The sequence below is a fragment of the Arvicanthis niloticus genome, chromosome 18 (genome assembly GCF_011762505.2).
Source record: "Arvicanthis niloticus isolate mArvNil1 chromosome 18, mArvNil1.pat.X, whole genome shotgun sequence".
In the NCBI taxonomy this organism is placed as follows: Eukaryota; Metazoa; Chordata; class Mammalia; order Rodentia; family Muridae; genus Arvicanthis; species Arvicanthis niloticus.
The window spans coordinates 12874697-12897692 of NC_047675.1; the positions used below are offsets into that span (position 1 = coordinate 12874697).

The 22996-nt window shown below is 37.1% G+C and overlaps 1 protein-coding gene across 1 annotated transcript in view; it reads right to left on the reverse strand.

Moving 5' to 3' along the window:
- Positions 1-1428: 1428 nt before the first annotated feature.
- The window catches only part of Vps35 (VPS35 retromer complex component), a 35959-nt gene continuing 14391 nt past the window's right edge, over positions 1429-22996 (reverse strand). Inside the window, exons 6-17 of the mRNA XM_034522434.2 lie at positions 21506-21719; positions 19297-19380; positions 18630-18739; positions 16518-16614; positions 16264-16412; positions 13210-13417; positions 11861-12016; positions 9191-9313; positions 5099-5278; positions 4239-4478; positions 3043-3186; positions 1429-2346 (exon numbers count right to left, since the gene is read on the reverse strand). Coding sequence (XP_034378325.1) covers positions 2167-2346; positions 3043-3186; positions 4239-4478; positions 5099-5278; positions 9191-9313; positions 11861-12016; positions 13210-13417; positions 16264-16412; positions 16518-16614; positions 18630-18739; positions 19297-19380; positions 21506-21719 — 1885 coding nt within the window. The 3' untranslated portion in view covers positions 1429-2166. The remainder of the gene's footprint in view (positions 2347-3042; positions 3187-4238; positions 4479-5098; positions 5279-9190; positions 9314-11860; positions 12017-13209; positions 13418-16263; positions 16413-16517; positions 16615-18629; positions 18740-19296; positions 19381-21505; positions 21720-22996) is intronic.

Genomic DNA, 22996 nt, shown 5'->3' on the forward strand with positions numbered 1-22996 from the left:
ACTCATTGTAACCTTAAAAGGGGAGGGAGTTGTGGTTGAAAAAAGTAATTAGCTGAAAACACCTAACAGATAGTAACTTATTCACTAAGTACTTAAAACTAGAGTTAAATTGGTGAACACCAAGCAGGTGGGCAAGAGAGCTTCCTGGAGACCAAGTCTGTTTTTGCACAGCTGCAATGGATGTACCTCAGAGAGGCAGAGCGCCCAGGGTGCTCATCTCTAGACTGCCTCTTGTTGCTGCTGTGCCTTCTCATGTTTGTCACTGCTGTTTCTCCTGTATGTGTGAATGAGCATGGGGAGGCCTGCACTGCCTACAGTCTGGCATGATTGCTTCGTGAGAAACAGCTCACTCTGTTGGGCAACTTTCCTGAAGAACAACATGAAGATGAACTTTCATAAAATATTGTTTAGATAAACTGATTTTACAAATTCCTGATTTAAATAGTTATACAAAGTTAGGGTAGTTGATGGATAAGTGTAAGGAGATGGTTTACATTGTTCTTCCAGGAAGATATAATAAAGTAGAATGTGCCCCTCCTTGTAGCGAGGGCTGCATAGGTCAGGAAAGGAGTACAGTGAGCTTTCATGTTACAAACACATAATTGCACTTGGAAGAGAAAATAGACTTGAGACAAGTTAATGATCAAAGAAAACACTCATTTTAGGTTGGGTCTGAGTTGATCTTGTGATCTAGGAATATGATCATAGGTTTCAGTGTGAGCCATGAAAAAGACATGGTTATGAACAAATTAATAATTCTTTTAAGAATAGCACATCGATAATTAGCCAGTTTAGCTGAACAAATAAGATGTAAGAAGATGATCTGTTGCTCGGTAAATACAAATTGTCAGGTAAGCATTAGGAAAACTACTATAGACTTGGCTTGCATAAGCTTTGCTAATCGGTGACAAAATAATTATTGCTTCAGGCTTACGATGAATTGTAGCAAGAAAGATGAAAAATGTTGTTAGGTATGAGTTTCAAAAGAATATAAATCAATAATCCTGTAGTAATCTCTTGTGTAAGGATTTTATCCAATTTGAAGAATGTTTTTGTGTGGTCTTAGGTAGTATAAAAAGGCTAAGAGAAAAATAAAGTTGGTGGAGCTTGTTGGAGCCTTGTTTCATGTACCGTGTGTGTGTGTGTGTGTGTGTGTGTGTGTGTGTGTGTGTGTGTGTGTGTGTGTGTGTGTGTTTTCTCCCTTTTTCATTGGCCCCAGAAAATTAAGTTTTAATCCCTAAGAGAAAAAGTTTACTGACTGATTAATCACTGACTTCATGCCTCCTCCTTAGGTTACTCAACCTATCAAAATTGGCCTTCAGCATTAAATAAGAGAATTCAATAAGCATGAGACTACATGGCACTCACTCCACAGGTAATCTACTAGTTTCCTTCATCAATTGTACAAAAAACAAAAATAATCCAAAATTGTTAACAGCAACTTTATTATTTCATTGATGAAAAAGTTGTAGTTGTGATGCATTTCAAATAAATTTACAATATGGAGGTTATACATAAATTACATTAAGTCACAAAATTTCTATTTTATAGAATCAAATTACTTTGATGTATCCAGATGATGGCATAGTTCTTAGTGGATAGCTGAGTCCAAATATGCAAAATATAGCTTCTGCTTCTGACCATGGTGCTTTAAAATTCTTCGACATGCATTAATATATTCTAGTTGTAGGGAATATATTACACATAGGCTTTGTCTTGCATTCAGGGAAAGCCCAAGCTGAATTCACACACAGTACTCCTGTCCTCTAAAGTAATCTCAGACAGGACCAGAGAACAAAGAAACAAGTATGTTTGGGTTAGTATTCCCCGTTTAATGAAGAAAATACACAATCAACAATGCATCAAAATAAAATTAAGAAAGAAGAGCTCCATTAGTATCCAGAATAAGTGGGTTTTGCTTTCAATTTTCACGAATCACAGAAGTTGAAAGAGCGGGTCAGTCATGCTACTTGGGGTGATCAGACAGACTTAAACAAGTATGAAGTGAGTTAAGGTCCTGAAGGTGTCTGGAGGTGCTGGGTAAACACATCACAGGTAAGGAATGGGAAACCTACCTCAGCATTTCTGAAAGGCACAATCTATGGAAGGGAGACCTAGTTAAGCCCTTTCTGATGTGTAGAAAGGAGGATGCTGAGCTGTCTTCTTTTAAAGGATGAGACCTTCATAGATTGGCCCCTCAGACTCTGGTGATTCCCGTCTTGAGCGCAAGTGCTCCAACGTGTTGTGAAAATGCTTGTTAATTTGCTCTGTTTCTTCACTGGACTCAAGATTTGGGAGATCTTCTCGAATCTTTTGAATAAGTTGGTTCAAGACCTGAATTGTTACCTACAAAAAGAATAATTGTGTAGCAGGCATGTGTCACAAAAGAAAATTTAGTAGCACTGTTTTAAGGAACTTGTATTACTTTTATCAAATATCTGAGTAATTATGAAAAACAGATGAGAATATGATTCTTAGTTTAAGCAACATCAATTAGCTATTCATTAAGGAAAAAGGCAAGAATTGTAAAAACTCAAACTATAGAGCAACATAAACCAGCAAAAGAACAAAAACCAAAATTGTATTTAACCTAAAACTCCTTTTTTAATGTATTTATTTCTATTTTATGTGCATTGTAAGAATGTATGTCTATGTGAGGGATGACTGTGTGAGGGTGTTGGATCCTGGAGTTATGGACAGTTGTGAGTTGCCATGTGGGTGCTGGGTATTGAACCCAGGTCTTCTGGAAAAGCAGTCAGTGCTCTTAACCATTGAGTCATCTCTCCAGCCCCTAACCTAAAAATCCTAATTATTACCACAGTGCTCCAAATGGACAATGCCCTTAGGAATGACTATGAACTGCTACACAATGACAAAATCAAGCCCACAAGTTGGCAATGTGTATTTTCTTAATTGTACAATCTGTGCAGACAGAAAAGGATTCTGGGTAATAGAAGTAGATTGCAGGTAGACTAAGCAAAGTTAAAAATTTCACAAATTAAAAGTATCAAATGTACAGAAAGAGAGAGCTATTTCACTTACCGCATCATTTTCTTTTTCATAGAAATAGATGTACCTGTTCAGAATCTCTATAAAGAGCTGAACTTGTAGAGAGGGGTCCATGCATTGATTTGCTATTTTTAGTGCCTTCTTTAGGCACTCCATGACCCTTTTACCTCCATGAAGCTAAAATAAAGGGCATGAAAATATTAAAAGGATTAATGAATGAGAAATATCCCATTTTATTGCCATCAAAGAAACACAACACTGTAAGGCTCTTTTATGCTACAAAGGACACAACAAAATGGAACCCTAAAACAAAGCAACTGTATTTAAAAACAGAACTGGTGACAGGTGTGACAGCAAATATCTAACTTTAACCCAGTACTAAGGAGACAGAGACAGGTAAGATGGGTCTCTGTGTGAGTCCAAAGCCAACCTAATTTACAGAGTGAGTTTCAGGACACCCAAAGCTACATACAGAGACCCCAATTCAAAATAAACAAACCAAAAGAAAATTACAACTAGTAGTAAGCACACTGTAGTGACAACTTTTGGTTTCTTTAAAAGAATTACAGAAATATTTTAAGAATATGCTTTGGGTTCCAGATGTGAGATATGGGAGCTGCTCCAGATTGTCCACAGCAGCTGACTATGATGGTGCCTTGTGTTCTAGCAGGGATGTGAATTTGCCAGCTGTAGGTAGTTTCTGCAAGTGTGTGATGTTTGGAATTCTGGGGACTTTTCAGATAGTATATAAATGCTAGGGCCCAGAGAAGCAGGGTTGTTGGTTGGTTGCTGTTGGTCAGTTTGTTAAGTAGTGATGCACAAAAAGACTCGAAGAAGAAATTAGATATCCTGACAGCGAAGATCAAACTTGCCCTAAGGAATTCGACATCCCTAATCAGCAGGAAGTAGTCTAACTTGCCCTCTTTCCCCTATATTCTTTTTTCTCTCTTATTTACTATTAGGGAGTTGAAAGAGTAGAAAAAAAGGGGAGGAGAAAGTGGAAGAAAAAAGAACCCACAAAGTAGCATACGCCAGCTACAACAGTTGCTCTAAACATATCCTCTTTACCACAGGGTAAAATGCTGACACCACGACCCATTCACTTCCTCTAATAAAGCAAAGCAATTGTCAGATTTCCGAGCTCCCAATGTTCTACTTCTAAAGCACAACGACAGGTGACCAATCCTGTTACCAAATCTATCTCCTCCAACAATCAAGAGGAACCTTACCTCTTCCCCATTTTTGTCTGTGTTTCGGCCAGACCAAAAGAGATGTGCGCATGTGCTCACAGCTCGGCCTTGATCTGGTTTCTTCAGAAGTTTTGATGCAGCAAGTGCACACTGAGTTCTCAAGGGCTCATGATTCTCTTCACTGAAGCATTTCATCCTCTCAAAAGTACCAATGATCAAAGTGATAGCAGCCAGCTGTGCTTTAGAATCACTTATTTCATCTTCATATAGAGAAAATGCCTGGTATACATAGAACAAAGAATACTTATAAATCAACCATCAACAGGAGCACTTTCCAAAGTTCTTCCAAACCCCATTCTGTGCGAAGGGTCCAAGTGCCATTCACACCAGTGCATGGTGTACCTTTCAGTGAAGAGACACAAGCTACAGCCAAAATGGAAAGGCTGATAACAGGTTAAAATTAAGAAACTTAATCCAACTTTTTTGAGCTGATACTTCTCAACTGAACTAACCACAGGAATGTTTTGTTCATGAAATACATTCACAGCTACCCACTAGTAAATCTTGGGTTTCTTCAGTTCCTGGCAACTCAACAATTTTGCTATACTACACAGGCAATGTGTCTACCATATGAAAAGATTCCCACATGGTCAGATAGAGTTAGTCATATATTAAAAGATAAAAGAGAGTGCCACATATAGTGGCACACGCCTTTAATCCCAGCATTCAGGAGGCAGAGACAGGTGAGTCCGAGTTTGTATCAGTCAGGTCTACATATTGAGACCCTGTCAAAAAACAGTAAACTAGTTAACACCAAGTGTATTACCTCAAAAATAACAGACCAGTGACTGAACCCAACAAATTGAACAGGAAAACCCAAGAAAGAAGAGAGAGCTCACCTGGGACATAAATTCATATGCTACTGTTTCATGATTTTCAAAGCCAATTTCTCCAGCAGCTAACGCTCCTTGAAGAAAAAGTCTCAGTGGTAATTCAGCCAGCTCAGCTTTAATCAAAGCACTAATCGTCTGGTGAGCAAATGAAAAAATCTTCTGGCATTTCTTTTCCCACTTGTCATCCTGAAACAGGAAAAAACCTATCAAGTTCAAGGGTAATTTGTTCATTCTACTGAAAATTTCTAATAAACCTCTAAGCAAAAGTACTGAATCTGAGTTCAGTTTCTCTGTCATTTTTCTTCTCCCTCATTTATGAAACACAGAAGTAAACCAAGCAGGATGTCTCCTTAAAAACTAAACCCATCTAAAGCTGTTGCTTCTGTAATTTATATAGATCTGATATTTCTTTTTATGATTAGAAAAGCAACATCCCTAAATTGAAGAAAATAATACACACATACACACACACACAAACACAAAAAAAAAAAAAAAAAAAAAAAAAAAAAACTTAGAAAATACAATCAATCCTGGTAACACAGTTGTTAATGTCTTCCAGTCCACTTTTATTCTACATAAATATAGTGGAGATATTTGTATAGTTTTGTGTTTACTTTAAAACAGATCACTGAAAAAAAAGTTAAAACTGGTTTCATACTACAACCAATTTGTATGTAACTTCTTGTCAAGACAAGTTTTCTCATAATAAAGTTATTTAGTATTTTTTAAAAAGATTTATTATATTTATATAAGTACACTGTAGCTGTCTTCAGACACACCAGAAGAAGGTATCAGATCCTCTTACAGATGGTTGTGAGCCACCATGTGGTTGCTGGGAATTCAACTCAGGACCTTTGGAAGAGCAGTTAGTGCTCTTAACCCCTGAGCCATCTCTCCAGCCCTATTTAATATTATTTTGACAAGGAAATATCCCTTCAACTCATTTATAATCTAATTGGTTATACTGTTCCCCTTTAAAAAGCATCTGTGAAAACATACTGAATGGTCAGTATATATACAAAGCTTTATTAATACCCTAATTATGTGCCAAGTGCTATGACTTCGCAGGTACAAACACTTGCCATAGTCAGATAACCTGAGCTCAATCCTGGAGCTCCTAATGTAGAGGGAGAGAACGGACTCTACAAACTCATCCTTCACCCTCCACATGCACACCACAGCATCATCCCAATCCATCATACACAGAATAATAAAAAACATAATCAAGTTTTAAAAACTTTCCTGATTATCTCTTAGTGTAAAATCTTAGAAGAGAAATTACTGTATTTATAACACTACAGTTACACACTGGCAGCATACTACAAATGTAGTAGTAATTCACATTTCTACCTCTATTAGATTACATCCTTGACATCGCCATTGCTGAAAATTACTTTTCTTTTCCCTTTGCCATCTAATTTCCAGAAAGTTGTAAATACCAGTGAGGTTAAATACTTTATCATGCTATACCATCCAAACTTCTATAAAACTAGTAAGTTCTCTTTACTTGTTACAAGGATTAAATATAATAATCCAAGTATGTAGTCCTTGTTACAATATAAACACTAGTTGTTACTTGGGGAAGGTGTCTTAAATCCTGTTTCCCCTTTACTTTTTTGTTGGTCCTCAAATTTTTTCACCTGATAACATTCTGTACAATTTGCCAACCACTGGTTTACTGCTGACAGTTTTAGATTAGACATGTGAGATAGGTATCCTTTAGTAACTGGTTTATTTTACTCAGCATGCTATCTTCCAGGGCTATCTACATGGTCACAAATGTTTCTTTCATTTTATTCATTAGAATAATGTTCCAGTATATATATGCACAGATGCATATGTATATACACATCATGTTTTCATTACCCACCACTGAGGTGTTTGGCCATGGCCACTGTAAATAATGCTACAATGAACATGAAAGTATACAGTCTCTTGGTAACAGAAACTGGTTTCATCCTCTATGAATATTTATCCAATAATGTACTCTAACACTGAGCTACACTTCAGTCCAACTATTAATTTTTGGAGTAGTCTCCACACTGTCTGTCTGTCTCCTTCCTTCCTTTTCCTTCTCCTCCTTCTTCTTTTCTTTCTTTTATTTTTGAGACAGGATTTTTCTGTGTAAGAACCCTATCTGTCCTGGATGCCACTTTGTGAACCAGATTAACCTCAAACTCAGAGATTCACTTGCTTCTGATTCCTGAGTGCTGTGATTAAAGGTGTGTACCACCATGCCTGGCCCATACTATTTTCTATAATGACTACACTATATTTATATTCTAACAGTGGTCCCTTTCACCACATCATGAGGGGTTTTTTGTTTGTATGTGATGTCAAAGAGTAATCCTAAAGCTTTGTGCATACAGTGAGGCTACATCTCCAGCCATTCTCCTGTCTCTTTGATAATAGCCCACTAAAGATGAGTCATGATGCTACTCAGTGTCTTTTCTGAGACCTACTGTCATCTGTATGTGCTCCTTGGTGAAAATTCTACTCAGGTCCTTTGTCTATATTTATTATTTGTTGTTTTAGAGACAGAGCTTCATTATGTAGCCCAGACTGGCATCATTTGTCCATTTTTTGATCCAGTTATTTATTTTCTTACTATTGAAGTAAGTTTCTTATTTTGTTTTATGGGGTGTTAAGATTTATTTTTATTTTATGATGACTGCTTTGCTTGTATGTATGTAAGCATATTGTATGCATGCTTGGTGCCCATAGAGGTAAGAAGGGCATGAAAAGATACCTCAAACTGGAGTTAAAGATAATTGTATCCACCATGTGGATGCTAGTATTCAAACTCAGGTCTTCTGCAAGAGTGATAACCACTGAGCCATCTCTCCAGCTCAGTGCTCATTTTAGATCTAGCCCCTCATAAAATGTATGGTTTACAAATTTTTGTTCCATTCCATATACTATCTCATTGCACTGCTGTTTCCTTTGCTGTGTAAAACTTTTTAGTTTTATACAATCTATTTGTCTATTTTTGCTTTTGTGGCCTATGCTTTTAGTATCCCCTCTCCCTAAAATCAATAACAAGATCAAGGTTTAGTTCCCTAATCCATTTTGAGTTTATTTTTTGTGCATGATGTGAGATAAAGATCCAATTCCATTCTGCTACAAGTGGATATCCAGTTTTCTGGTTCCCTTCATTAAAAACTGCCCTTTTCCCCTTGTGTTTCTGGCATAGAATAGAGATTTAAGGAAGATGATCCCCTAGATGGAGCAGGGTGGTGCACACCTTTGATCCTGGCACTTGACAGAAGAGGCAGGTGGATCTCTGAGTTTGAGGCCAGCCTAGTCTGCACAGAGAAACCTTATCTCAGAACAACAACAACAAAACAAACAAAAACAGATAATCTGATCACATATGCTTGGTTTTCTGGATAACTCCTCAATTCCGATGGTTTATTTGTATATATTTCTATTAGTACTATACCATTTTGATCATTATAGCTTCATAATATGACTACTTTTATTGTTATAGTGACAAATACCTAGTCATAAAGTGCTGGAAAATAGAACAAAGCTATCCTGACAAAAACCTAGTACATAAGTTGGTAAAAGTATTAAGATAAAAATGTTTTTTAAAAAATATTAGAAATCAAGTTTACTGAGCTTTATTCCTTAACATAAACCTGAATGTTCAACTTCCATATATATGAGACTGAGGTATTTTCTATAAGACAAGCCAGGATTCTACTTTAGAAAGAAATCATCTCATAGATTACTTGCATGCAATTCATAACATTATTTAATTACAAGCTTTTTTGAGAAGTGATTATACAATGCTAGACCTTATTAACAGGCAAAGTTACACTGATTCAGACTCTAAGGAAAAGTTTCAGCATCAATTCGAACTGATTCAGTCTCATACTTCCAAGTGCTGTTATGTGATTTCTCAGCCAGTGTGCAGTTCACCAGTGTCAGTTAAGAACAGCAAAGGGTGAGTAATGAATGAATCAGGAGTTCCTGAAAATGAGATCTGGTATCATTATCACCTACTTTTGTGTGTGTGCTTGAGCTTTCTACAACTTAGAAGATACAATAAAGAAAATGAAAAAAATGTAGTGACAAATTTCAAAGTAAACCTACCATTTGAGAATTCTCTTTGTATCGAAAAGCCAACTGGTAAGCTGCAAATACCAAAGGCGGCAGTGTGAAGCGAATCCGCTGATTCCCACCAGCCCCGAAATGTTTTCGTGCAGTATTCAAAATCTGACAAAGAAAAAATTTAAAAATAATTTTCCACACTAGGATTGTTTACAAAATTACATGGGAACTCTATACTTCTAGTGTTTTATGATAGACCAAGCTTTATTGAGCTACACACTTCCTATATTAAGCACTCTAAAATACTAACCCATTTTATATACAAGCAAGCTGGAAGCTTACACAAGTAACTAGTCACGAACAGATATATGCTCTTTTCATATGTGATAAAGAATGTAGGCTGATGAAGCAAATAAGACTTACACTAAAAGTAGATTCTAGTACTGTCTACTTTACTGCTGCTGTGTAGCAATCTGTTGAAACATTCCATCCTGGAGAAAAGCTCCTAAGATTCAGGAAGTAATAAACTTACAAGTCCCAGATAGCTGAAACTTGTAAGACAAAGGCCCCTACTCAAGGAACAGTAAACCATGCTGGTGGAGACTGACCAGCAAGGCTGCTTGGAGGAGCTTCTCCAACATGAAAGCAGCCTCCCACCATGCAGAGGTCCAGGAATGCAGCTCTAATAAGCAGTCACCAGTACCAAAGTGGGATTTTCAGTTATGTCTTTGGGACAGCCCTATTCCTGTGAATAACTCCACCTTCTCACTGCCTATGCACTTGTAAGTAATCCCAATAAACTCACTAGTTGGCCAAATTGAACATTATGTGAGTCTGAAATCAATTCCTAATGCAGTGAATAGATGTCTGGAGTTGCATCTCCCAAGGATAAGTCTCATACAACTACTACCTTCCTCTTAGCCCAAATTTCACTTGAAAAATAAGGTAGCATACGCCTATAAAACTGTTGGGAAGATTAAATGACACAAAGTTTCAATTGTGTCATCAATACCTTGCACAAAGTATGTGCTCAAAAAAATAGGCAATTATAGGAAAACAGCTGTGGGGTGTGTGTGTGTGTGTGTGTTGTATGTATTACCAGAAGGAGAATCATTCCTAAAAGCCAAGGCTCTAAACTGAGCTCAGAGCTCCAGGAAGCCAGCTATTGGGGACTGCAGAGGCAAAGCAGCTGCCTCAGACACCTTGTGGTTGCCGAGATGACAGACCCTACAGTCTCCAAAAACAAAACACAAACAAACAAAAAAACAGATTATCTAAGGAAACCATCTAAATTCCCCTTTCCACCTTTCCTATCCTTAGCTTTGAAAACCCCAGCCTAAGGCTACATGTAATCCCCCAGTCTCCTGAAAGCTAACCACTGAGTGACTGGGTCCTATGCCCTGATTAGTTGGCCAGAATTAGAGAAACCACCTTTCTGGAATTAAATAAAGCCTGTTCTAGCTGTTGGGGGTTGTCTAAATTCTGATCTTTTAGATCTTCCTATAAACTTAATTATTTATCCTTACAGGTAGATCAAACTTTCTAAGCACATTTAAATTACAAAAAATACCAATATAATTTAAAAAGCCATGTGAAACAAACGTAGAGATGGTTCAGAAAGAAAAGAAGAAAAGAGAAAGAAAACCAAAGGATTGGGCAGATGGTTCAGTCAGAAAATGCTTCCATCCAGCACAAGCCTGAGGACTGAGTTCGGGATTCCCAACATCTACATAAAAGGTCAGGCAGAGCCATACAACTGCAGTCCCAGCGCTGGGAAGGCAGAAGCAGATTGACTCCATGCAGCTCATTGAGGAACCCTGCCTAGAAAAATACAATGAAGAGCACCTTGGGGAAGATACCGGACGCCTTTAGGTGCATCTACATAAACATGCAAATACAAACACTAAAGAGGATAATCAAAGAATTCACATAAAATATGTGATATATTTGGGGTCTTGTGAATTTCTTTGATATGGAAACATACAAACATAACCAATCAGTCACAATTACTACCACACGTGACACAGAAAATGAGAGCAATCCCCCCCCCAAACACAAAGATATGGGGGAGCAAACAACTTAAAATACTTCAGTATTCAAAAACTGTACTGATCACATAGTGCATAACAAACCTCTCCCTAAGCCAAATCAAAGGCTACCACTCTACAGAAACCAGCCTCTTATTATACATTATCAGATGCCAGCAGACCTCCTTAGGCCACATTTAAATCTTCATTTCATAAAGATTAACTAAGGACTATGAAAAAGAGAAAGCTTTGACTGATTTCTAAACTTTAAAGTCCTTCGTACATTTTCATTCGACAAATAAACATCTTCCTATCAGACTTTATGTCTCATGACATTTATTATGATAAGCAACTACACACTCTAAACGTACACTGTTGAAAAAGAAACAGAAGCTGGAATACCTGACTTGTTCTTTGAGTGCCAACAGTTTAGTTACTCATTTCTATAAAAATAAACCCCAGCTGTGCATGGTATACACACCTGAAATTGTAGCACTCAGGAAGCTAAGGCAGCAGGATCATAATTTTGAAGCCAACTAAATAAGTAAATTTTTAAAGCCATAAATTTTAACTCAGTAGCAAGTTTTTCAACACCTTAAACTAACGCAAAAGCTGCATTAAACCACCTTAAACACTTCTCTGCTCATCTGTGTGATGCAAGGTTACAGTAAGAGAGAACTCATACCAAGTACTGCTGATCAGGATCATCAGAACGTAGAAGATGAATAAACCGGCCAACCAGGCTCTGTTCATCAGCAAAGTCTTCTGGATCGGGGTCTTCTACAGGTTGGTCTGGCTGATCCTGAATCAATGTGGACACCAAATTCATTATGGAATCTACCTGCAACATAGAAAGTAGATAATATTAGCGTTAAACCATCAACAAAAAAAGGTAACAGTTGCTAAGTGTATACATAATGAAACAGTATCAGCAAAATAATTCAGGTTTTTTGTAAAAAGTTGGTATAAACAGTCTCACACAGCTGTGAACCTTTTAAGCTACAGTAACAACCAGTTTGGCAAAATTAGCCCATTGGTACAATAGTAGAATGAATGGTTTAGGAAACACCAATGGTTTTCTACTTGGACTTAAGGTTTATTCCACGGGGTGGAATTCATGCCTGGTACTGCAAACCTGGCAAAGAACTCAAGGATTATGAAGTAAGAGGCCTAAGGCAGAATGTACTACTATTATTTTGCTAAATGGACATAGTAACACAGTGCCTTCTAAATACCTACCCTCCCACCCACAGATTATTATAGTTTCCTCCCTTTCAATGACACTTCTTTTTGCAGTGGATAACAGTTAGTACAACTGAAAGGGTAGAAAACAAATGACTATGGAGTGTTAAGCCCTAAATAGCATGTCTCTGGCATATTCCCTCCCCAACAAGGATCAGGGAACACCGACGAGGGAACAGAAAGACTATAAGGGCCAGAGGTCAAGGACTACTGCAAAACAGCACCTTCCCATAGTAGTTGTGACTGCCTGCCGAAGCTAGTAGTCAACACGCATCCTGGATAGAAAAGAAGTTCCCAAAGATCCGACCCTAGTTGACTAGCTATTGGCAAATGCTGGCTGCTGAATCGGGAAAGTCACTTTCTGTGGGGTATACCACTGGTAGGTTGCATATACTCCCAGCAGGTGACCCTCTACCCATTCACATATGGGCAGTAATAATTGAACTGAATTTTAAAAAAAGACAAGAACATAAAATTGGGAGGAGGTAGGGGGGTTGTTCCAGAGGCATGGAAAAGTTGATAGGCCAATGTATACATTTGTGAACAAAGATCTGAAAAGAGATATGCCAAATGTTAATCAACTGTGGTTATTCTCCTTTTGGTGAAATCAGAGGCATTTAATAATTCTACGTACATCTCCAATTTTTAACTTCTATATAACAAATAAGCTATTCATAGTTTTTATTATTATGTTACCTCCCTCATTATTACCAGCATCTGTAGCTCAATGTCTAAAATCCTAATCAACCGTATTTTCTATTTCCCTAAAAGAGCACATCTGTATTCTCTTACCTGGTCCTGAGAGACGATTTCTGTGTTATAATCCAGAACATTACTAAGCACATAACAGCTCATGCTCTTTCTGGATTCGTAGTCAAAGTACTCAAAAAGTGGGTGGAAATGCTTTAATTTTAAGACTGTTAATATATTGTTGTAAGTATCAACAGGTATCTTCAAAAGTCTGGTAAGCTCCTTTGAAACTGCACTACTGGTAGCAATACTACAAAGAGAAAAACAGCAACCCTCTCATGAATAAAATTAATCTTTATAACAGAGCACTTGTTTCACATATTTAAAAAATAAATCTTTACCACCTATGGCAGGCAGAGGAGTTGGCCCCAGGGTCATGAGACTAGGAAAACTGCTGCAACACTCAAGAAAACAGGTCCTGCACCTAACCTGGGCAACAGGGTAGAGCTGGCCCTGCTTCCAGGGGTTGCTGGTGAGCCAGCCCCAAGATGGGGAGAGCAGGAGAACCCTCAGGCTGACCAGCTCAGATCTCTCTCAGGCCCAGACCCAGGGCTTTGAATTGGCCCACTCCAACATTTGTTGATGGAACTGCTGGAGTACATGAAGGGGCCCAATCCCACAGATCCAAAACTACAAGATCTCCATGACATATGACAACAAGAGAATATCCGAGGAGTCCCAGTGAGGTAGCAGAAGCCAGAGGCCTTGTACCAGACCAATGAGTCTTTGCGATGAACATTTGCAAAAAAGTGTGGACAAAAGGGTATACCATGAGATACATACACTGTAACACACTATAGCTTTCACGAGATTTTTTTGAGGAGAGGTTGCAAGGCTGGAGGGGATGGGGGGGATGAATAGGACTGGGGTGCATGGTGTCAAATTCACAAACTAGTAAAATGTTTTTAAAAAATTCATTTACACATTTAAAGAAATAGGTCAAGCAAATTGAGAAAATAATACGCTTAATTTCTTCTGTTTCAAAATGATCTCCTCTCAAAACAAATATAGCCAGGTCTGGCTTACTCCTGTAGTTACTGTATGTAGGAGGATAATAGAAGCTCTAAGCTAGCCTAGACTACACAGCAACATTCCATCTTAAAACAAAACACAAAAGCAAGTCAAAGAGAGGATAAAGATGACTATTTAAATACACACACTTCTTTATCCACTACAGTTCTATTGATAACAGCTTCTAATGCATGAACAAGTGGTCTTACAGGGACACTTAAGGTAACTGTTGACAATTTGATGTTTCTCGGAAAATTGTTTTAAGTGATACATTGGTTCCTAGGATAAATAGCAATTATTATGAAGAAAGAACGTAGGAGAAAAATCCATGCAAAAACCATCAAGAAAAATCTTATCTGGTGACTCATGGAGACCAAGTTGAATTTAACAGGCAGCATACTGTAGAGGAGCATTCTCTGAGGCTGAGGCATATTTTAGCATTTATAAGACCTTAAACACTGGGATTTCGGGTTAGTTTAGTAACTTTTACTTTCAAGCTCATCTTGGAGGGATAAAGGGGAAAACAGATATCGTTAAATTTCCTCTTACTTATGTTAAAGATCTGTACTATTTTTTCAGTTCACAAGAAAATGAAAATAACTAATAAAAGGGGATAAAGGGGAAAGAAATTTTCCTGCTGTGTCTGAACCAATGGGTGGAAACTAGAAAAGAAAAAACAGTACAAGAACACCTCAAAATTACAAATAACTTAGAGAAAAGCAGGAAGCCTAATTAAGGGACTCAAGGGGCAACTGTTGAGGAAGATCTATATAATAACATCAAAATGCCTAAAGTGGCCGGGCAGTGGTGGCTCACGCCTTTAATCCCAGCACTTGGGAGGCAGAGGCAGGTGGATTTCTGAGTTCGAGGCCAGCCTGGTCTACCGAGTGAGTTCCAGGACAGCCAAGGCTATACAGAGAAACCCTGTCTCAATAAATAAATAAATAAATAAATAAAATAAAATAAAAAAATAAAAATGCCTAAAGTGAATCCCAATACTCAAGGAAATGAGAGGCAGTAGGGGATCTCTTGAGTTCTAAGTTCTGGGCCAGCCTGGTTTACAGAGCAAGTTCCAGAATAGCTAAGGCTACACAGAGAAGCCCTGTCTCCCCCTGCTCCCCACCCAAAAAAAGCCCAAGTAACCCTGTAGGGACCACAGGTCTCAGACATTAGGACGGAGGGGGTATCCAGTGTAGTGAACATTACTCTTTTCTCAAAAGTATTATTATAACCAAAGCCCAAATAAGAAAAAAAATTTAAATCATTTTGTTACTTCAAATGCATACACATGCCCCTAATTTTTTAGCCTAAATATACATATGGCCTTATTTTTCACAATTTACTCATCTGCAGAAAACCTTTTTCTTTTTTGCAGGAGTTTTTTTTTTTTTGGGGGGGGGGGTGGTTGATGATGTTTCCCTACTCGTTTAAAACCTTGCTCATTCTTGATGCTGAAAAGACGGCTCAAAAAGTTAAGAGCACTGGAAGTTCTTATAAAAGACCCTGTTTCTATCAACAGCATGGCAGCTTGTAACTGTCTGTAACTTCAGTTTCAAGGTATGTTAACACTCCCACCCCTTTTATCCTCTGAAGGCACTAGGTACACACATGATACATATACATACATTCAGGCAAAACACTTATACACATGAGTACAATAGTAAAGACAAAAAAAAACCTAGTTCAGGAAAGGATCTGAATTTGAGAGACACTGAACTCTGAAGACTGTCTACAGACCTTAGAGACCACTACTTCACTACTGCACATGAGGAAGCAGGCAGCTAGCAAAACTTCCTATCCTGTTTAGAGCCAAACAGGAAAGCCTCAGCATATACTTCAAACAAGACAATGCTAAGATTCAAAGAAAACTGAGAAAATAAACTAATAGAATGCCAAGAATTTTTTTTCAATGGGGTAGACACTTGCTACTAAGCCTAGCAACCTGAGTTCTACCCACAGAACCCACCTGGAAGAGACAAACAACTGCAGCAAGTTTTTCTCTGATCTCCACATGTGCATATATTCTAACTCCCTCCCCAACAAATAAATGTAATTTAAAATTTTTTAAATGTTATTTTGACTTACTGTTCAAGGTTAAGTTTATTGAATATCTCCACTGTTGTTTCTAGAACTTTATCAACATAGTCCACACGATCAGGGTAACATTTCATAGCAAGATTAATGAGAGAGACTTGTAAAGATACAACATCCTCTGATGGCATGTCTTGTCTGGACTGCAATGTTTAGAAAATCATATAATTTATTTTAAACAATTACAAAAAAGATACATCAATAGAGAAGTTTCAAGGTCAAAAACTTAGAGAAAATACTATACGCACCTGTATCACTGTAGCCACCTGCTGTGAAAATATGTCAAAAAGTTTAATCTCAGCTGGGATTCCAGGTCCATCTTCACGATGAGCAAATAAAGCTAATCTAAAAAAGAAAACATTTTTTTCTTTTTTTAAGATATGGGAATCTGAACAGTGGATTCATTTTTTCTTTATTGCTTTTCTGTATTTTCTGAGTCTATTTCTGAGAACATTAAGAATGGCTTTTAAGATTAGAGCTAAAATACCAAGACATTACTATTAATTTCTGGTGAATTAAATTCCAAACAAGACTGTGGAAATTCAGCCTAGATGCATAGCATAGTGATCAAAGGAAATTATCTTAACAATAAATGTTACTGTTGTTCCATGGGGGATGGGGGAATTAAAATAAGAGCTACAGTGTAAGACTTTTTATTCAATCTCTTAACTAAAGTTTTGTTAATGATGCCTTATTCCATTGGCAATCATGTTTACTTACTGATTCACTTACCTTATACAGTACAACCTAGCCTAGAATTCATGGTACTCCTGTCTCTACTTCATCTGGGGTTACACCCAGATGGAATAAATAGAGGCTGTAGAGATGGCTCACTGGTAAGAGTACTTACTTACTACTCTTGCAGAGAACCCAAATTCAGTACCCAGCATTTATATGGAACTGCGAGAAATAATGTTAAGTTTTATAACCTGCATCTTAAGCTATTCAGAGTTGTGCATACTGCATTATCTGTCAAGGTCAGAACTGCACCTACATTTTGTTATGCAGAAAAAACCCACCACTGATTGGGATTGCTAAATGACATTACTCTACACAGAAAAATCTGGTTAACCATCTTTCTTTAAGAGTGGGCCCAATAAGCATGCAATGTATACTGTCCAAGACAATCTGGAGACCTCTGCTCTGTTAATTCCTAGACCTTAAGACTAGTAAATTTATTAGACACCCATATGTGTGTATGTGTGTGTGTGTATATGTGTGTGTGTGTGTGTGTGTGTGTGTGTGTATTCTGCTAAAATAAATCTTTGGTGTTGTTTGTAACTTTATAATGATATATGCTCACAGCAGGATAAATTATGTATTATTTATCATGTAGCAAGGCTACTATGCAAGTCATTCATTACACACATTATCAAAAGCCATGTTATACATACATATATATTATGCATATGTGTATATGCACATGTATTTATATAGATATAAATGTTAAATATATTACACATATATAAACATATACATAATATGTAAATATATAAAATATAGAAATATATTACAATAATTTTATATATTTATATATGTATATAAATATATATTTACACATACACTAAAAAAGTTTTAGTTTTAAACCTGGGGCTGTGTATGTGTAAATGCAAGTGTCTATGGAATCCAGAAGGAGTGCCAGGTGCCCTAGAACTGGAGCCTCAGGCAATTGTGAGCCATCAGTGTGGGTGCTGGGAACTCAACTCTTCAAGAGCAGTACGTGCTCTTAACTGCTGAGCTAATCCCAATTTTTATATGTTTTATCAATTAAAACCAATGGCTAAAAAACTATACTTAAAGGGGATCTACTAAAAATGTGATTCTTAAAAATTCTTCTTTATGAAAATGTGACAGCAGAATGATTACTTAAGCATTCCTAATCATTCTTATGTTGTTGCTAGTTTTAAAAAAAACTAAATCAAGTAAGTTACCCCTGAAAGATAATTTACATTAATTGTGTAAAATTTTGTTCTTCAATAAACTCTGGACAAGGAAAGGTCTGCACAATAAAGGCTGTCTCTCTGTCTCTCTCTCCATCAGTTAATAGATTAAAGAATTCATTGTAAACCAGGTATGGTGACTTATGTCTAAAGAAATTCAAGGTCATCCTCACATACAGGCAGCCTGAACTACATAAAGAAAAAAATCCAAAAACTTAAAAAAATACCACCTCAACATGCCTTCAAATGAAAAGGTAAACCTTCACACTTAAATCAAGCAATTGAGTGCTAAATTATCTATAGCAAAATGATGTTAAAATCAGTACTTAAAGAAATCATAGAAACAAATGATTCATGAAAATGTTATAAGTTTCTTATTTCCATTTCAGAGCATTTACTTCCAGTACAGAACAGTCTTACCTGTCAATTAAAGCAATGATTATGTTTTTCACATTTACATTTTGGTGTAACTCAGCACAAGCTCTAAGAAAAGGATTCAAAGTCTGGAGATGGAACTCATCGGGAAAAACCTAAAAGTCAGATATGATTAATCGATACAGGGAAAAAAACTTCACAAAATATTCTGATCTTATAAATGGTGTATAAAACCATTACTTATAAAAAAATAATCCTATATAATTAAAATCAAAACCAGAAATATTCCATTTCCAGCATACAAGTAAGTCTAATAAAAATCTTGAAAACTCAAGATTATTTTCCTACTTTTTTGAGAAAACAAAACAGATTATTAGTACAAAGACCAAGTTTGAAAATGGAAATTTCTGAAGGAAGTTTTCTATTCAATAAAAACTTTTTTTTCCCTAAGATTTTTCCCCCCTTGTTCTGAGACATGGTTTAGGCACACTGGACAGGCTGGCCTTAAACTCAGGGCTTCATCCTCATAAGTGGCTGGCACTATAGGCCACGTGCCTCTACACTAGGCTTAGGATTTCTTTTTCCCCAAACAAAAATGAAAATAAAAATCCTTTTAAGAATTAATGTTCTCGTGTTTTAAAAGTTAAATGAAGAATAAACACAAAAAGCTCAAAAAAAAAAAAAAAAAAAGAATTAATGTTCTCTTACTTACCTGAATGATACACTCCATGAGATATTCTTGAGCCAAAGCATCTCTACAATTGACAACTTGCTCCAAAATGCCTGTTAAAACAATCTAAAAATAGCAAAGAAAAAAAAAAGGTAAGCTAAAAATTATTTTGAAAATCCCAAAGTACTCCTCTAGCAATACAATGAACATGAAAATCATTTTGTATTGCTCTCATCCATACTTCAATGTTTAACTTTAAAAAATAACATTATTAAATATAAAAACTTTGTTACATAAAAAGTAAGGTTTTTTTTTGAACAGTTTGTGCTTTTTTTGTCTGTCCTAACAAATCTTCAACTAATCTAAGATCATGAAGATTTCCCTTGTGTTTTCTTCTAGAAATTTTAGATTATATATGTCTCTGATCCACTTTTCTAGAGCTTCTACTGTGTAAATAGTAATGGTCAAGACATAAAAGTTTCTTTGTTTACACATACTAAGTGGATATTCAATTGTTCCAGAGTAATTTAGTTACCTGGGCAGGCATATGTCTTTAATCCCAACACTCGGCAAGCAGATCTCTGTGAGTTCAAAGCCATCCTAACCTACATAGGACAACCTAATTTCCAGGACAGTCAGGACTACAGAGAGACTGACCCTGCCTCAAACGAAAATAGTAAGTTTGCCCTTGCACTTTAAAAATTAACTGCAGGGCTAAAGATGCAGCTCAGTTGGCAGAGTAACTCTCTAGAACTCACTTAGGAGGAGTAAAAGTTAAAGGCCGTCCTTGACTACAAAATGAGTTGGAGGCCAGCCTGAACTACCTCAGATGATCAGAGGAGAGGGAAAAAGAAAAAAAGAGGCCAATATGTGAGTCAATAATGGACTATCTCATCCAAAGATTGACAAATCTAATTCACTGCCTGAATTTTTGGGGTTGTTTCATATTTTTGGTGCTATGGATCCAAATCCAGAACCCAACACATGTTAAATAACAGCCAAACTGAGCTACACTCTAAAATGTCAATGGGATCAAGCCCTGCCCTGCTCATTTTCTTCATGTTTTTCCTGTTTTTGCCTATACCCATCTAGTTTACTACTTATAATAACTTACAAAACTCAAAAATACTTACCATCTAGCCTTTTACAGAAAAAGCTTTGCTGGGAGCTGGTTAAAACCACTGGCTGCTCTTCTAGAGAACCTGGGTTCGATTCCCAGCACCCACATGGTGCTCACAATCATCTGTAACTCCAGTTCCGGGGGATTTGACACCCTCTTTTGGCCTCTGGGCACAGACACACATGTGGTACATAAACATACACACTAGCAAAAAAGAAAAAAAAAAGCCTCACACACACACTTTTTTAAGTCTTTAGAAAAGTGTGAAGACCTACTTTATTCCCCTTCACTGACTAATGTGTCCGTCCCTTTCGTCACTCCCCCTGTATGCTTCTCTCCACTGGGGTCTTAGTCAGGGTTTCCATTGCTATGATGAAACACCATGACCAAAAGCAAGCTGGAGAGGAAAGAGTTTATTTGGCTTACACTTCCAGATCATAGTTTATTACTGGAGGAAGTCAGGATAGGAACTCAAGCAAGGCAGGAATCTGGCGGCAGGAGTTGATACAGAGGCCATGGAGGGATGCTGCTTATTGGCTCACTTCCCCTGGCTTGCTCAGGCTGCCTTCTTATAGAAGCCAGGACTACCAGCACAGGGATGGCACCACCCACGATGGGCTGCACTCCCCAACCCCCCACTGATCACTAATTGAGAAAATGCTATCATAATGCTGGATCTCATGGAGGCTCCTTTCTCTGTGATGACTCTAGCTTGTGTCAAGTTGACACACAAATACAGCAGCACCACTGGTATATGTCATTACCACAAACTACCTTCTCTTCAGTGAAAGTGAACTTATTAGGTCCGTTTGTCCTAGTCTTTCAGAACTGCTGTGGGTATTATAGGTTCTCTTCTCTTTCTCACATATTTTACAATCAGTTTATTGCTTTATAAAACAGTCAGAGAGGTAGATATGACTGAAGCTGCACTGAATCTATAGTTATATTGAGTAAAACTGCTACCTTGACAATACTGACTCTTAACCCATAAACATGGTAGTACTTTTAATTAGATCTTTCTTAGTAAAAATACAGTTAAAATATTTTTCAATTTGACAAAAGATATATTTAAAATAAGATTTTTAGTTTATATCTCACAATGTAAGAAAAAATAACAAAAAAGATAAAAACCTGTTTGTAACGTTCCACATTTACACCTTCCAACTGACTAAGGCGCACCAAATTTGTTCCGACTAAAATTCTCAGTTCTTGTCTCTCTCGTTCTCTTTTTTCTCTATCTCGACTATGTCCTTGATGCTGCATCCGCACCCAAAGCTTATTCATTTCTGCAAAGTTGAGTAGTACAAAATCCATGGAATCACTGATGTCACCAGTTGTTTCTTCACTGCCAAGAAAAAGTGAGAAAAATCTTTATACACATGACAGAATCAACTTACTACTCGCCCATTCATTTCCTTCTTCTACAAATACTCATGCTTCAAAAAGCCATTTTCAACTTCATTTCATTTGTAAATGTTAAACTTCAAGAACAAACTCTAGCATAAAAAATAAACAGTAGGGGAGAACACAATACATTTAAGGGGCAAATCACTTTCCATGACTCCCTAGTGTGAGCTCCCTGGACTTTGTCCTTACAGCAACTCACTAGAAAATAAAAATATGTGCTCAATTTGGCAGCACACACACTAAACGGAAGCAGTACGGGATCAGCATGGCTCCTACAGTGATGAGCAATCGGTGAAGCACCCATATTTTCAGGGAGCATCGCAGGGCTTCCCATGGTGCTGACAGCTTATGCTACTCTTCAGTGACTACATTTCTTACAAAAAACTCAAGAATGCATGGTGACAGTTTCACTAAAGGGGGGTCAGTATGGAGGGCACTGTACTCCTGAGCATGATGGCTACCCAGCTCTCACCATAAAGAATCCAACTACAGCTGAATCTTTCCATATCCTGACAGGACTAATGTCCAACAAAAGGTAACTGATTAAAAAACAAAAATTAAAAATTTTGAAAAGACCCCAAAACTTGACATTTGAGGTACACTGATAATAAATGCTGCTTTATTGTTAGATATTCTGGCTTCAAATGGAAGATGAGCTTTATGAAGAAAGACCTTATTTTTCTACATCTTCCAAGACAGGGAACTTAGTTTTTCAAATATTTTACTGACTGCCTAATGTTTAAAATTCAGAGTCAAATTATAATAATAAAAATAACTTCATCCTCTTTGTATACTACTAAATCTTTTATGTATGGTTTAACTTAATAAATCATAATAAGTAGTAGCAGCAGCAGCAACAGCAGTAGTAAATGATTCTTGGCATAGTGACAAGACTATAATATGGACATTTGGGAAGCAAAAGGAGAAGGATTACATGCTCAAGGCAAGCATGAGTCATACAGTGAGAATCTTTTTCAAAATGAAAAAGAATGGAAGGCTGGTAAGGTGGTTCAGAGGGCACAGACACTCATCATATAAGCCTGGTATTATGAATTTGGTCCCCAGAACCCATGTAAAGTTAGAAGAAAAGAATCAACTACAAAAAGTTATCTTCTGACCATCACACACACACCATGGCACACATTCACACAGGCAAACATGCACAAACCTATCGTCATACACATATACATAATAATGTATTTTTAAAGGGACTGG